Genomic DNA, 14,892 nt, shown 5'->3' on the forward strand with positions numbered 1-14,892 from the left:
AGTAATTAAAGCCAAGTCAGTTTTATTTTACTTGCGTCATACGACGACAGACGTTTCAGATGGCTTTGTTCTAAATGACATGATCGACATTGGAGTTGACAGTGATTGTTGGAGTGCTGGCAGGCGTTTTCTACTTCACACAATGCTACCGTTGAAAGCTTAAACACCGGAGCCCAGCGGACCCAGGGCTGCCTCGAGTCGAGGTCAACGAGGACCCGTTCAGATGGGTGTGCCTCCTAAAACACACATTAATCAAGAAATATAACATCACTGCCAAGACATCTGATTGGCTGATGAAGTCGCAAAGGAAGAGAAGAGCTAAAAATAGACCTGAGAGCCCATTTTGGCTTAATGAGCCCAAGAGACATCAGGATCAGGTCCCACCCCTGCCTTCACCATGATGGGGGGAGAATAGTTAAATAGTTCTGGCATAAGCCCTGCCTTTACCAGGCTTCTGTGTGCATTTCACCAACAGCATTTAACACATGCAGAGCTTTAGATTTACATTACGCACACACAGAAACGACAGGCTGTTATTCATGCTAAAAGTAGCGATGAAGTGTAAACAAAGTTCTGAATCCCACTGAGGCCTAATCGAATCCAGCTGTGGTGGATGTGTTAAAGCTACAATTTTACCCTCACCATCAAAATGGTCCTTTAAGACTAGAAAGCTATATTTAGACTTTATACAGCAGTTGGGGCACGCTTCGAGTGGCTAGCCCTAAAACCACAAGAGAGAAGAACCAGAATCTTTCTGCTCCAACTGCCCAAGAGCCTATATCATCTTAGCCTCTCTTTCAAGCACAATAACCAGCTACGTGCATGCCAGTAAGCCAGTCAGATTTTAAAACTAAAGCTCTGCATAGCCGTGCTAGGTCTATCTGCGGGAGGGGGGGACAAAAAAACAAACTGGGAACATTTACTTTTTTCTTTTAAAGAGCAAAGTCTGTTAAGTCCAGTGTTCTGCAAACACCAGGGGAAACAGAAGACGAGGAAAAACGTTCCCCTGTCCCTTTATGCTGGAACACTGTGTCCAAAACAAACAAACAGTGTTGCACAGCCAAAGGGGCACACAACAGGATGAGAGGAGAAGCTGGGCAAGCATGACTGACGAGCTACCTTTTGGCTGTATTCCATTTTATTTCAACCAGTTCTAACCTACCCTCCAAACAAAACCCATAACCTCCAAAGTCTAGCACTCCGCTTCTCTGTTCAGCTATAGGAGCCTGGCTATGAGCCATCGACATCCCCTTGTCTGCAACTCCGTGCCTCCCCCCCTCCTCTTGCCCTCCCCACAATTCAAGATACAGTGTGTGTCTGACTACAGCAGAATATCTGCCTGTTACAGCAGCAGTGTCCTCAAAAGTCTCCCCCAAACCGCAGCACAATAACAGAGAGCGAGTGGGCAGGAGAGGAAACGGGAGGAGGGATCAGATGGAGAAGTTGAAGTTTAACTTAAAGACTGCTAGAAATTATACTCTCAACAGCAAGAAACAACAACAACAAAAGGGGAATGAAAGGTCAAGAGTCGACACGTAAAATATACCTATAGAAGAAGCAGTCACAGCACACCAGCACCCCCATCCAGCAGTCGATCAAGCAGAGCCAAGGTGACGATGCTCCAAACCACAGCACCCTATATACCGTTTCACCTCCCCGTTTTTGCTCCCGTTTGAAACTCTGCTACAGGTGCACCAGGAAAACTGCTCCCAGCTCCAACGTAGCACTGAGTGTAATCATATGTCTGCTGCAAAGACCTTCGACTTCAACGCAGGTCACGCACGAAGCTGGCCGGACGGGCAGAGAAAAACACCTCAAAACAAACAACCATTCACAAAACTAGACGCACTTCTCTGAGCAGGTTTCTCTTTCTCGCTCCTTTCCAACTACTGCAACTGCCTGCTTCACTTTCACACTCTTGCGCTCGCTCTCTCTCCCTCTCTCCCTCCCTCCCACTTGCTGGCTCACACTTGAAAGGCGGGAAGATTAGCTTGGCAAACAGAGTCCCATAAACAAACTGCTGACTGCTGGGCAGTACATGGTGGACTGCAGGGTAGAGCAAAAAGGAGGGACATTGGGGGGCAGGGGAGCGGGGGGTGAAAATCCCTGGGAGGCAGTAATCTTGACATCTGTATACATCCTAAACAAGGGCTAAACATCCCATCTCCACCCATCGCAGACCAAACACACAATGTTTACTAAATCGAAGTCTGAGTCAAATCCTGTCCAACCTCTGCAGAAAGTCGAGGAGTTCAGGAAGCTGACAGACTCGCATTTTTGCACCGTCATCGTAACTGCAGAAAGGTGATTGCCAGCTCTTGCATTAATATCGAGAAAGGACTGAACACGGGAATGAACACGCAGCACAAGGTTATACAGCGTTTTGAGCACATATAAGTGCCTGTGACTGTTCATTCATATAAATGATGCATAGGTACGGTAAGGGAGGGGATAGCGCAGAGACAAGCCTCCAGGAAGTGAGCCAATCACTGCAGAGTACTCTAGTTATGATGCGGGCAAATAAGGAGAAGGACACAAATAAAAACATTCAGCTTCTTTTGCTCCCCATCATTCACTTCCTCGCTGCTCAAAACACACATAAGCACTTTAAGGGACTGCAGAGAACAGATCAATGTCTGCTGCTTAAATCGAAGGCTTCAGACACTGCCGGACACACCAGACAAACACAGGATTAACTGAGCATAACGAAGGCAGCCTATGCCAGTGAATACTGACGCTTCAATGTCAAAGAGACCGAATCCACTCTGCTGTTTAGTGAAAACAAATCACTGCAGCCTGCCAAGAAAAAGACTGAGATAGCAGAGCCAGGAGACAGTCACCTTCAGAAGATGGCAGTTATGTAACCGCAGCGAAGGGGGGCTTTGCTCTTTTTCTGCCGTTGAGTTCTCAAAGAAGCTCTGAACTGTGAGATGAATGTGGAAAAAAAACAAAAAACAAACGAACAAAAAAAGCCAGCAGTGATTGTAGACTCTCTCGCCTAACCTATTCTTACCCTGCTGCGCACAACTTTTTGAGATGCAAGATGACAAAGAAGCACCGCAGCAGCAATGACGTCAGCTCTCCTCCTCCTCATCTTCTTCCTTCTGCTCCCTGGAGAAGTGCTAACAGGAGCTTCAGCTTTAAGGCCTCCTCTGTCATAGCTTAATTATTCCTCTCTCTCTCTCACCTGCATCCACACAGATGTGAAAGTATATGTGGAGCATGACTACATCACACACACACTTCCTAAGTGAAAAAAAGAAAGCGGTTGAGCGCGTATGCAGTGATAATATCACTCGCATTTTCAACCGCGTGATGAAATGAGTGTTGGCACTCGTTAGCCCCCTTTGTTTCCAAGCACCTGAGAGTCAGGATGTGGTGTGTGTGTGTGTGTGTGTGTGTGTGTGTGTGTGTGTGTGTGTGTAAAGCACAGCGGAAAGTCCTACATCTTATAACAAGCCAAAGGGGAAAAGGAGTGCCAAGGGGAAAGGGGAAGAAATGAAACTGCCATTGAATCAACTGTCACTTTCAACAATGTGACCAGCTTCTTGTGGGTCTCCATCTGCGTGTGTTTTTGCCAAATAAGTCAAGCCAACCATAAAATCAAGACATCCGGAGTAACGGTTGCACGGGCTGTGCATGACTCATTTGGAGGAAAGCAGAAAAAACTTTTTTGTACAAACGTGTGACTTGGACTGATAACGATGAGGAGAGAGAAAGAGACAAAGTGAACCGATGAGCAGTGGAAAGACCTGACTCGTGATTGGTTTTGAAACACTGGTATATGAATGAAGGCTGTTGCAACCATGCAAAGGCAAGGTCGGTTGGGGAGGGGGGGGGCAGAGGTACATCATTCATGCCGCTACATACAAAGTTGCTAGGTGATGTAACCTCAAGAAAGGGTATTCCTGGGAAGGGGAAAGCGAGGGGAGGATAAAGAAGGGAGAGAGGGACAAAACACAGTTTCCCTAAGTGAGAAGAGGGAAAACAAAAGAAAGAGCCCAACCCCTAAAAAAGCGAGACCAACAGGTTTTTCTCCCCATCCAGCTACAGAAACTTGAATTACACATGGGTACCACGCTGGTGAAAGGGCACCAACGGTTAAACGAGCTGACACACTAAAGGATTTAACAGCCGTCTGATCAACCAATGCTTTTAAGGTAATCAACTCTGAGGCTGTCATTAAAATGGCAAACTCACTCAAATTGTGTAAGTGCATTATAAATAAATACAAAGTTTCCTCTAATGTCCACGCCAGCAGAGACCAAGCCTTCAAAGACTCAAGCTGCAGCTAATGCCACAGCAATATCGCTGATGTTGCAGTAGAAAAGTAGCCAAACTCTCCGTTAGCAACATGAAGCGTTACTCTAGAACATTACAGAGATGCCATAAAGAGACCTCGGAGCACTACGAGAGAACGTGAACTGATTTAGGAGCTCAGGATATGACAACACGTCTCCCCCCGCGCTCCATACAGACACACGCTGGCAGCACTGCTCCGCACTCTTACCTATTTAACGTATAGGACCCGTTCCTTTTGAATCTCATCCTGGATGACAGGAAGCGGATAAAGAAATCCAGAATTGATGGTGTTTCTTTCTTATTGTCGCAGCTCGAAACAAACGAACAGCGCCGCGTCTCCCTCCGGACCGCTGCAGAACAAACAAACGCCTTTTTCTCGTTTTTTTGTTGCAGACCTCTCCCTCTCTCCTCCACAACTGTTTCTTTCTACCGTTCCTCTCCCCAGTCCTCCACCCCGTCGCCTCCTTCTTTTCTTCCTCCTCCTACTCCTTTGGTTCCCGACTCGATTTAGTTTCCGTGCATGGGGCAGGGTTAACGAGTCTTCATGCTGCAGGAGTTGCGATTAGAACAAAGCCAGACCTCGTACCGGTGACATGTGGTCGGTGTAAGTTGGAAAAAATCTAGTGATATTAACACGAAGTCTGGTTGAGACTGCTCGGCTTTGTGTCCACAGCCTCGCTGACGCAAACCACCGCGCTTTACTCCAAAAGAGAGGAAAGCAATGTAACTTGAATCCTTTCAATATTACCACATCTACATCCCTTCCTCAGGCTCCACTCGGCGGCATAAAACCGATATAAAAGTGACCCCTAAACACAATAAAACATTAAAAAACAAAACAAAAAAGGTCCCTTTATGGAGAATGATGATCGAAGCGAGTCAGTTTTCTTCTCTCCACACAGGGTCCCGCGGAGGATCTCATGTTTCAACCGCGTTTCCTATCAGCGGAGCTAAAAATACGCATTTATATTCCTCCATATAGGCTGAACGCAAACCAGACGCCACCACCCCAACACGGATCTTGTCAGCGCCTGAAGGGTGAGACAGATTTGACGCTAAGAATAGGGCTGAGGATCCATTAATGCCATTTAAATCCAAAGTAGTCCTTCCAGGTGTATCTGTGGCTTTCTAACGCGCATATAGTCACTTTACATTAAACTCCAGGAGCACTATTCGGCTCTTTTGTTACTGGCATATAAACACTGGATTAAGATTTTAACAGGATGTGGTTTAATAAAGAAAAACTACGGTAATCACAGCTGATCACATGGTTGGTTTGTAATGATAAAAAGGGGGTGGGTGGGTATGCCTATTAATCCCCATCTACTATACCAAGGAACTCTTGACCGTGCATTAGGTACAGATGAGCACAATGATCAATCCTGACTTGCTAGTGAGTAATAGCCACATTTTTTCCCAGCACCTTCCTTAGAAATGATAATGAAATGAGTTGGAGGATAATTTAAGCGGACATAAAGGTGAGACTGGATCCCCTCAAGCTAGGCCCATGTGTGTCTGTTTCCATCCGGGGGGGGGGGGGGGGGGGGCTCTTTCACCTGGCAGATAATCTTCACACCACCTGATAATCTGTGTACACCGACTACAACCAAAGATAAAGCAAAGCTGTTGTTTTGTCAAGCTTGGCTTTTTAATGGATTTGTTAAAAAAAAAAAAAAAAAAAAAAAAAAACTGTTTGGAGGAGTTGGAGAGGAGAAAAGAGGGCAAGAATGGAGCTAAAATTTGGTAGACAGCCAGACCACAGAAAGCGAAGAGGAGATGTGGTTTTCTTATACGGCTGAGTAAGCTTTGAGAAGGGGAAGATGACATGCAATGAAGGCTCAAAATCCAGGACAGCATTGTGTGTTGCAGTAACGGCAAATTAGGGTTTTAGAAATGTTACATTTGCTCTAAATTCTCCAACAGCAGCTTAATTACAGGGAAAGCCCAGCTAATCTAGGAGGTTTAAAGAATCCTGAGTTACTTGGTTAATAATTTCTCTAATAGCAAAATAAAAGATCTCATTACGTTTTGTGCACGTGTCCTGAGGGATTAGAAGCACAAAATAATGAATCCAGGCATGCGGTTAAGTTTAAAAGTAATCCAACTTATTCCGCATTACATCATATATAAGTGCAAAAGTGCAGTGTGGCATTTGTGTGCGTGTTTCCTCTGCTGCCGCAAAATACTCGGGACTGGTTTCATAGCTCCAAGTCGTTTATTACAATAAGAGCAGCTTGGCACCAAAAGTGCTGATCAATGGCACTGCTGTAGCTGCTCCATCAGTCACTGCAGAGTTGCACAACAGCAGCTGGAGGTAGAGAAGAGGAGGAGGAAGACAACAGGAGGCAGGAGTATGAGGGAGAATATCAACAGCAAGAAAACGTGACTTTTAAAAGGTGTGGGGCAGTGAACGCTGCAGACCACGGAGGCACAATTAGCATGGGTTTTATTGATGCTCCTCCTATTCAGTCTTCCTGCTTCCTGCACCTCAACTATCCCTGATTTATTGCTCTGTTTGCAGCCCCTTCATTAAGTTAATTTGAGCTTTCTTCTTTTGCAATTCTTATGCTGATTCCTCCATTTCCTCCACCTGGCATCACTTCTCTCCATCCAGCCCATCCCTCCCTACACTCTTATTCTTGTTGTGCAACAATGTGGTGAACTGTAAGTGCATCTCCTTGCATACTAATGAGGATAAAAGTTGCCAGCCAAACAGCAATGCCTTTACTCTCTCCCTCTCTTTTTTTTTTTCCTGTCTAAAAGATGAAGCTTCTGAGGGCACAGAGGTTAAAATAAAATACCCATAAACCTTCTCTGTTCATTTCTCTGCCTCGTTTTTAATGACAGGGAAGCTTCCAGAAAGCGGTCATCATTGGCTGGTGTGTGGCTGTGGAATAGCCCTGCCCCCTTCAACCCTCGCTCCTGCTCTGAAGCTTTCCAGGAATACTCTGGTGGACCGCAATGCACAAACACACACAGACACACACACAGTATATCAAGGCTCCAGGAACCTGAGTGCATGTATAAGAAGAGAGGCCAGCTTTAGAGTCTCCAAGTTTCCCAGCACTGACAGAGGTGATACTGACAGAAACCACACAACTCCCTACTTCAGTGCCAAAAAAGTCTTACGAAACCACTACCATGTTTGTATTATGCAATTTAATGTACATAGGGTTTTGCTGCCAAGAACCAAACACATGCTGTTTTTCTTTCCAACACAAGTGGGCACACTCCAAAAATGTTTACGCACACAAAAACAGCACAGCAGAGGTATATGTGAGCTGGGGCCGAGCCAAGCGGTGTGGTATGAAAGAGCCTATATATACACAGCCAGGCTGGGTGACGCCAGGAGGCGGTCGGTCTTTCTGTGTGTGTCTGTCTTTCACATCGTGGCCTGAAACAGAAGCAAGAGAACTGCTTGTCCACCTTTTTGGGCTTCTGCCACCAGGATGGGTAGCACCACAAAGCCTGTGAAGATAGATTCACGAGGGGCAGATGTGACACAGTAAATTAAAAGACAGTGGTGATTTTATTTTCTCAGGATGGTGGGACTTTGGTGCCACCTGCTGTTAAAAAGAAATAATGTACTGCTCAAGCGAAAGTAAACGCTTTCTCATTATTCCTGTGGCACGCATGAGCTGAGAAACAGTCATGAGAGAAAGACAGCAGGAAGGGGAGGAAAGCTGCAGGAAGAGGTGCGGGCCGCCGCTGATGTCCTGACGACTGGTATGCTGTCTGGTATTGCTGGCATGTGAATAAAGGCTTTGAATTAGAGATAAAGGGAAAAAGAGAAGACAGATGACGGAGGAAGGCTATGTCAAGAAGATCCGGGCTCTCAGTGTCATGGTATTGCTGATATGTGAAAGGCAGGACGTTATGACATGAATGACAGGAGCCAATGAGAAGCAAGGACTCTGCAGAAGACGTTTGCAGGTTAAAAAAAATGGTTACACACTGATGGGAATAAACTACAGATGAGAGGACACAATGAGGACTTGAACCGCCCACTTTGTGTGTGTGTTTTAGGGGAAAAACAGAACATGCCTCAGCACAAATAAGAACAGAACTAGTGATCCCAATCAGCCTCAGGCTGGTGGTGTACTGGTATCACTGGTTTAAAACTGCAGCTGCTTGGTACAGTCATGTGATACTGGACTGCATCGAGCCTGGTGCACACTGGGAAGGCCTGCAAGCCATGATTATGCAACAACAAGATCTGATTTCATGCCCACTGGATCTCTCCTCTCCTTCCGTTATCTCAACTCGTACTTTATCTACATTTATCCTGCAACCAGAGTATCTTCATCGCTTTTCTCAGTCTTCAACACACATGAGACTGAGCATATTCCACCATCTCTTGGAAAATAGTGACCTTATATGACCTGCTAAAAATCAATGATTAAGCAAATGAAGTTACCCAACTCCTAGCAGGTAATCATTTTTTATCCACAGACATGTTCCTTTCTGGTGAAAAGTCATGTAACCTGTAGATGTGCTGCCCTCTTGTGGCATTAAAAAACAGCTTAAAACCACATTCTATGGACATCACTATAAGTTCTTAGTCTTTTCTCTTAGAAAAGAGAGCCACAGCTGTGCTTTACTTCCTATGATTGTAGAAAGAGAAAAATGGAGCCTGGCCAACTGGTCGGACCAGCTAAGGATGGTCTAGACGATAACAGATATAGAGGAGCATGAACTCAAGCTGTAACATCTGAACTTGAAGACAAAACATAAACGTCCTTGTTAGAGGGTTCTTTCACTCACATTTAAATAACATTCAAAGCTATTTTTACTTATCTCACATTTTACATCACAAAAAGAGGCAGTCATCTGTGCAGTCAACTCGCACGCCATACCTTTCCAGACCACACATACTGGTGTGGCTGTTAAATCTGGGACCGGATCAATGCAGGACTCCATCAGAGGCTCACAATATGTGAGTGAGTGTGTTTTTGTTTTTTTTAATTAAAAAAAACATTTTAAGATTACAGTGGCAAAAACATCCTTTAAAAGTTTTTCTGCACTAAAGATTTAAAATGGATTAAAAACGTGGAAAATCTATACTACAGTACACATATAGTTTTTTAGTTATTTTTATACTTTATTGCAACATTGATTAGTTTTATTTATTTATTTTTATTGACAGCAGGCTCTATATGAATGCCCTAATTGTTGCCGTTATGGCCTCTTGTCCCCTTATTAATTTCACTGCAATACTGAACTTCATAATTTTCATTCTCTACTTAAAACATAATGCACAGCAACTGCATCACTAAGCTTCATGCAAACATTTTGTGTACATCACGCTGGTTTGTACAGTGTTAACTATTGGACAGTGACCCTTTGTGACCAAACACTGAGCTGTGTAATACGAATGAGGCTGTGTGTAACTTAGACTCAAATTCCAGAAATAATTTATTCAACCACGGGGTTGTGTGAAAATGCCACAGAAAGTGTTTGCTGAGCAAATGGAGCATCTCTAGTTTAGCCCCAAACAGCTCTATGCTAATGCCGAAAAACTCCTTCCCCAGGAAACTGAGCCCGACACTGGAAACCCACTGAAACACTGACAGTGCTGAAGTATGTAGCCCACACCTGACAGTGGTTATGCAACAGCTGGCATGTTCAGCAGTGTGTTTGTATGAAGACTAGCATTGTCCAGGTTGCAGCTACTGTGCAGTCTGTGGAGACCAGTGACCAAACGCCTCTGTGCAAACTGCTCACCTTTTAGCTGTTGGGCAATTGTGGCTCACGAGTTGGCAGTTTGTCTTGTAATCAGAAGGTTGCCGGTTTGAGCCCCGGCTCAGACAGTCTCAGTCGTTGTGTCCTTGGGCAAGACACTTCACCCGTTGCCTACTGGTGGTGGTCAGAGGGCCCGGTGGCGCCAGTGTCCGGCAGCCTCGCCTCCGTCAGTGCGCCCCAGGGCAGCTGTGGCTACAATGTAGCTGCCATCACCAGTGTGTGAATGGGTGGATGACTGAACGTGTAAAGCGCTATACAAATACAGGCCATTTACCATTCAGAAATTATATTCTGATAGATAACTCCAATAAACCAGCACCAGTGAAGGGTTCGCCGTAATGTAAGGCTAGACAAAGTAATAAAGCAAGGTCATCTGCTCCGAGCAACACAGAAGAGCCACAATGAAGAATTTATGTCTGTTATTAAAGTTTTTCGGGCAGCTAGTGCAAAGATGTTGTTTAAAGACACAAATTCCACTTGTGATAATCGTCACGTTCATGAATTGTATGTATTATTTTCTGGTCTTTCTTGTTTATTAGCACTCAGGCATGAAATGCAGCTGCACAGACGGAACTGACAGTGACAAGTTGACTAAGACGAGGAGACAGAAAGATGGAAAGAAAGGCACGTGCGGTTAGAGACGCCGCTCACGTTTCTGCGTTATGATAAACGCAAAGGAGCGACAGATGCCCAGCCGGGGCCCACGTGAGGGAAGCAGCTCTTCCTGTGTTTGTGCATCTCGCTGTTTGCTTTCCCTTTTGCACAACAAGTGACGAGATTTCCTGCAAGCTCCTGTTCCAGACTCCCAGCACAGGCAGAGAGGCAGAACAATGAGGAGGAAGAGAGAGCCGGGCAGTGCAGGAGATAATGGAGGAACACACACACACGCACAGGTCATGTGCAAACACAGGCAAAGATTGAGGTGTACGTGAGGACACACACCCTGAATCAAACAAGCACACATGCAGGCAGTGTGGATAACTACAATGAGGCCAAATACAACATGAAAAAGGAGAAGCAAAGGGACCAAAAAAAGAAAGAAAACAACACAGGGAAATTGCAACATAAAGGCCCAGAACCTTATCAAAATCAAGACTGCAGATTTAATTTCATTCAGTCAGCACTAACATTTCCTTCTGAAGCACGGTCTAGTTTAGTCAGTGCAGTAGCTTCCACGTCATCAAGGTTACTCGGTGAGGTGAAATCCCCAGCGGTTGTGAGAAATGTCCCATCTGTGCATACAGTACATGGCCCTGAGCGACACATGAACTCACCAGAGCGCACCAAACCCCTGACCTACACTTCATCTACAAGAAGAAACGGATGTGGGGAATGCGTCTTACTCTTTTATTCCCCACACAAAAAACAAATGTTCAACCTGACACACTGACACCAAGGTTAAGACGAGAAACAGCTTACAGAGCGGATGTCCAGCACACAAGTGCTGCGACGCATATAGCCTCTTCCAGAGCCATAGATAGCGCTTTTCTATTTCTATCTGCTGCTTCTGTCAAATCCCAGCATTTTAAGTAGTCGGGAAGCTCTCAGTGTGCATTGAATGCGCTGCTGATGAACAGGAGCAATCATTTTGTGTTAGTTTAGACCTCAGAGGTCAAAATACTTTAATTTTTCGCATTTTTCTCGCTCCCTGAAGCAAATAAACCCTTACAGCCTGCGCCATGGAAACAAACAATTTGTGTCCATTACGCCTGTGCCTTTACATGATGAAAAATAAAAATAAAACAAAGGTTCCACCTCGTGATACCAATGATATAGCGATGCCATGTGTTTACATTCCCAAGCGAGCACAACAATGACACAAGCCCAGACATGTCTAAGAGTGAGCAGCAGCAGGTCAGCCTTGAATAATGATTCTATACCTGGAAAAAAGCAAGCTACTTCAACAGCACACAAGTGTTAACACTAACTGTGACTCAATCTAGCATCGCTGGGGTGCTCGTTAGTTGCGCTCCGTATGACAGGAAGAGCAAATGGTGGATGGAAGCCAGTGATGTGGTTACAAGCTGCTAAAGCAGAGTTTTAAGACTGTATCCCCCACTCCTCGCGTTTCTGCAGCTTATGATTGCAACTTGCCAAATATGGTAACTTGTGGCTTCAAAGAAATAACAAAGATAGCCAAATTGCTAATACTGAGGCCCTAAAATGTCCAAAATCAGTGACATGTTTAAGAATTATTATCTTCAAATCCTTTATTACCTCATATTTCTATTACAGCTGGGTACAAAATAATTCATTATACAGTAGGGCTGCTCAATTAATCGAATTTTAATCACGATTACGATCTGGGCTTTCAACGATCATTGCAAATGACTGAGCCGATTATTAGCCCCTCCCTCATGCTTTACTCTCGCGCTGCTCCGTGTGGCAAATCGAGCGCACTTCTCTGCATCTCGAACACGCGTCACAACAATTAAGAGGACCCGAGGGAAGCTCGGAAAGCTAAGCAGAAGTTATTTCGAGAGGAGAGTGACTGCCGTTGGTTGAAAAGAGGTAAAAAAAAACTTCAGTGGTGTGGAAACATTATGGGTTCGCGGAGTCAGAACTGGGCTCAATTAGACATAGTGTGTAAACTTTGCTATGGTGTCATAGCTGCACCACAGAGCAACACTGCAAAGTTCACTAAACATAGATGTTTACATTTTTCATTTATTTTTTATATTGCAAACATTTGCACTGTTATCAGTATTTGCACACTATTTTATATTATTTTTTAAAGTCATTATCCAATACATTGTTATTGTTAACCCTTTAAATCCCTGTAGAACCGGAACCGCGTAAGCTAGCGCAATAATTAGTTTTGCATATGAAACCAGAGGAGTTGTACTTACATCTGATGCCATCAGCTTGTCCTCGGTCACGGTTTCCTTCCACATAAAGCTTTGCAAAAATTGCATAAAAAGCGTTTGCAGGAACAAAAACATAATATTCCAGAAACAGCTTTGCCGATCAGATCAGCTGTTCGTAACACTTCCCACAATGAAAACGACGGAAACACAAACTATCGCATGTCCGCCATTTCCTGTCTGAAACCGGAAGTAATGTCATTTTCGCGGAAAATGTAGTTCTTTACTTGTAGGCCTTAAAAGCCTATACTGGTCATGTTTGACTTTTCTGAATAGTTTCTGTGATGCTTAGAACTCGAATTGCACTGCTGGAAATAGTTTATTTTGATGCACCTGCTGTTTTCTTTGCAAATTTGCATCATAGGATTGTTTTTTGTTTTTCCTGCAGTATATAAAAATTGCTGTATCTCCAAAATAAAACTATGAAGACGCTCAAAATAAATTTCCTGTGGTGGGAAACTATTTTTTGCAACTTTTTTGTATTTAAAGTTTTGAGGGATAAACCTCTTAAATTTCTCCAAGTAGAAATATATGTAAACAAAACAAAAATGATTTTCAATTTTTTTGTAGTTTATTGCACTTTTTTGTAATTAATGTAGTTACTATGGACTTAATGCATACATATTATTAAAATATGGGCTATAACAGTTGTATTGATGTATAGCAACTTGAAATGCTCCCAAAAATGGCACTACAGCATGTAAAAAAATATATATAAGCTCTGGCGGACTTGGTTCTATGGTAGGTCTTAAAGGGTTAAATAAATATCGTCAAATAATCGAGATCTCAATTTCAGTGAAAATAATTGTGATTATCATTTTTGCCATAATCGAGCAGCCCTATTATACAGTGCTATCACAACGGGTTGTTTTTGTCAGTACTTCTCAATATCTGTAACTGAAAGACAGAAAAAAATAGCCTAAAAAAGGCATAATGCAGAAATGATGCATTTAGTTCCTTCAACCTCCTGTCAGAATGTGTCGTTTCATTACTATTCAATTTCAATAATGAACTCAATAGCACTCTGATTTACTTTGCCCCCCACTGCTTCCTAGTGCTAATTAGTTAATTTATTAATAAATGTCTGGTTTTGTAAATAACATGTGGTGTAAATTTTCCATGGTGCAAGCCATTTACCACCTCCCCCACTGCTGCGTCAAACGTATTTTACCAGCATTTTAAACACAAGAAGTTTTAACATGTGATTTATATGTGACCAAGCCTGCATGCAAGAAAAGCAGCACTGTCACTGTCACTGTTTGCATAATGATTTAAAAATGCAGAGAACGTCATTAATCACTTCTCAAACAGGCAGCTACTGGTATTGGTGCTTTACAAAGACATGGCATACTCATGGGGAGGAAGTGTGGCTGAAGAAGATAAAGAGTAGCGCAGAAGGAATGAGGGAGAATAAAGAGTATACAAGAGAGAGGAGTTCGGGAGTCACTGGCTCGCGTCACAGATCTCCCTCCATCACTCTTTATGTAGGCTAATCTCTTCCATCTCACCTCCCTGAGCCGACTGGCTCACTTAGCCTCTTTTAACCAGCTAACGGATGGTAATAAATCAGCAGCACACTCCTCTCACCTCTAATCTCTCGTAGCCTGCTCTGCTCCGCACACTCCCCCTGATATATGACTCAGTCCACCTCGACTCCTAGTGCGAGGCAGTTACTGATGGAAGTAGGGGTTAGACAGCAACCAGAAAATCAGAAAGTGTGGATGACGGATGAGACCAGAAGCAAGAAGAAGAAAGAACAGACTCACATCTCCCGTTTTTCTGCTTTACTTATTTTGAACTTTAAGCCTTTTGTTCAATATTTTCTCGTCTAGACCTTTGTCACATATTAGGGAATAGTATTTTAAGAGTTTCACATCTGTGGCAAAATATTTTTGGAAGTTTGTAAAATTTGCATTTAATCAAACTATGCAATTAAAAATAACTTTTTATAGGCAGGGAAAAAGGTTACGTTGTAGCCTCCCAT

At 43.7% G+C, this 14,892-nt stretch overlaps 1 protein-coding gene across 3 annotated transcripts in view; it reads right to left on the reverse strand.

The window, feature by feature from the left end:
* Positions 1-14,892, reverse strand: part of mob2a (MOB kinase activator 2a) — a 54,517-nt gene that overhangs the window by 26,738 nt on the left and 12,887 nt on the right. The window contains exon 1 of one of the 3 annotated variants that reach the window (XM_085281690.1): positions 4,511-5,306. The exons of 1 other annotated variant lie outside the window; for it this stretch is intronic. In XM_085281690.1, coding sequence (XP_085137816.1) covers positions 4,511-4,548 — 38 coding nt within the window. In that variant the 5' untranslated portion in view covers positions 4,549-5,306. Of the gene's footprint in view, positions 1-1,546; positions 1,900-4,510; positions 5,307-14,892 lie in introns of those variants that run through there. One more of the 3 variants, XM_085281689.1, reaches the window with a different exon arrangement.

Source organism: Mchenga conophoros, linkage group LG7 (assembly GCF_057382185.1).
Source record: "Mchenga conophoros isolate Kocher_MC1m ecotype Shallow Benthic linkage group LG7, M_conophoros_male_GT1.1, whole genome shotgun sequence".
Lineage (NCBI taxonomy): Eukaryota > Metazoa > Chordata > Actinopteri > Cichliformes > Cichlidae > Mchenga > Mchenga conophoros.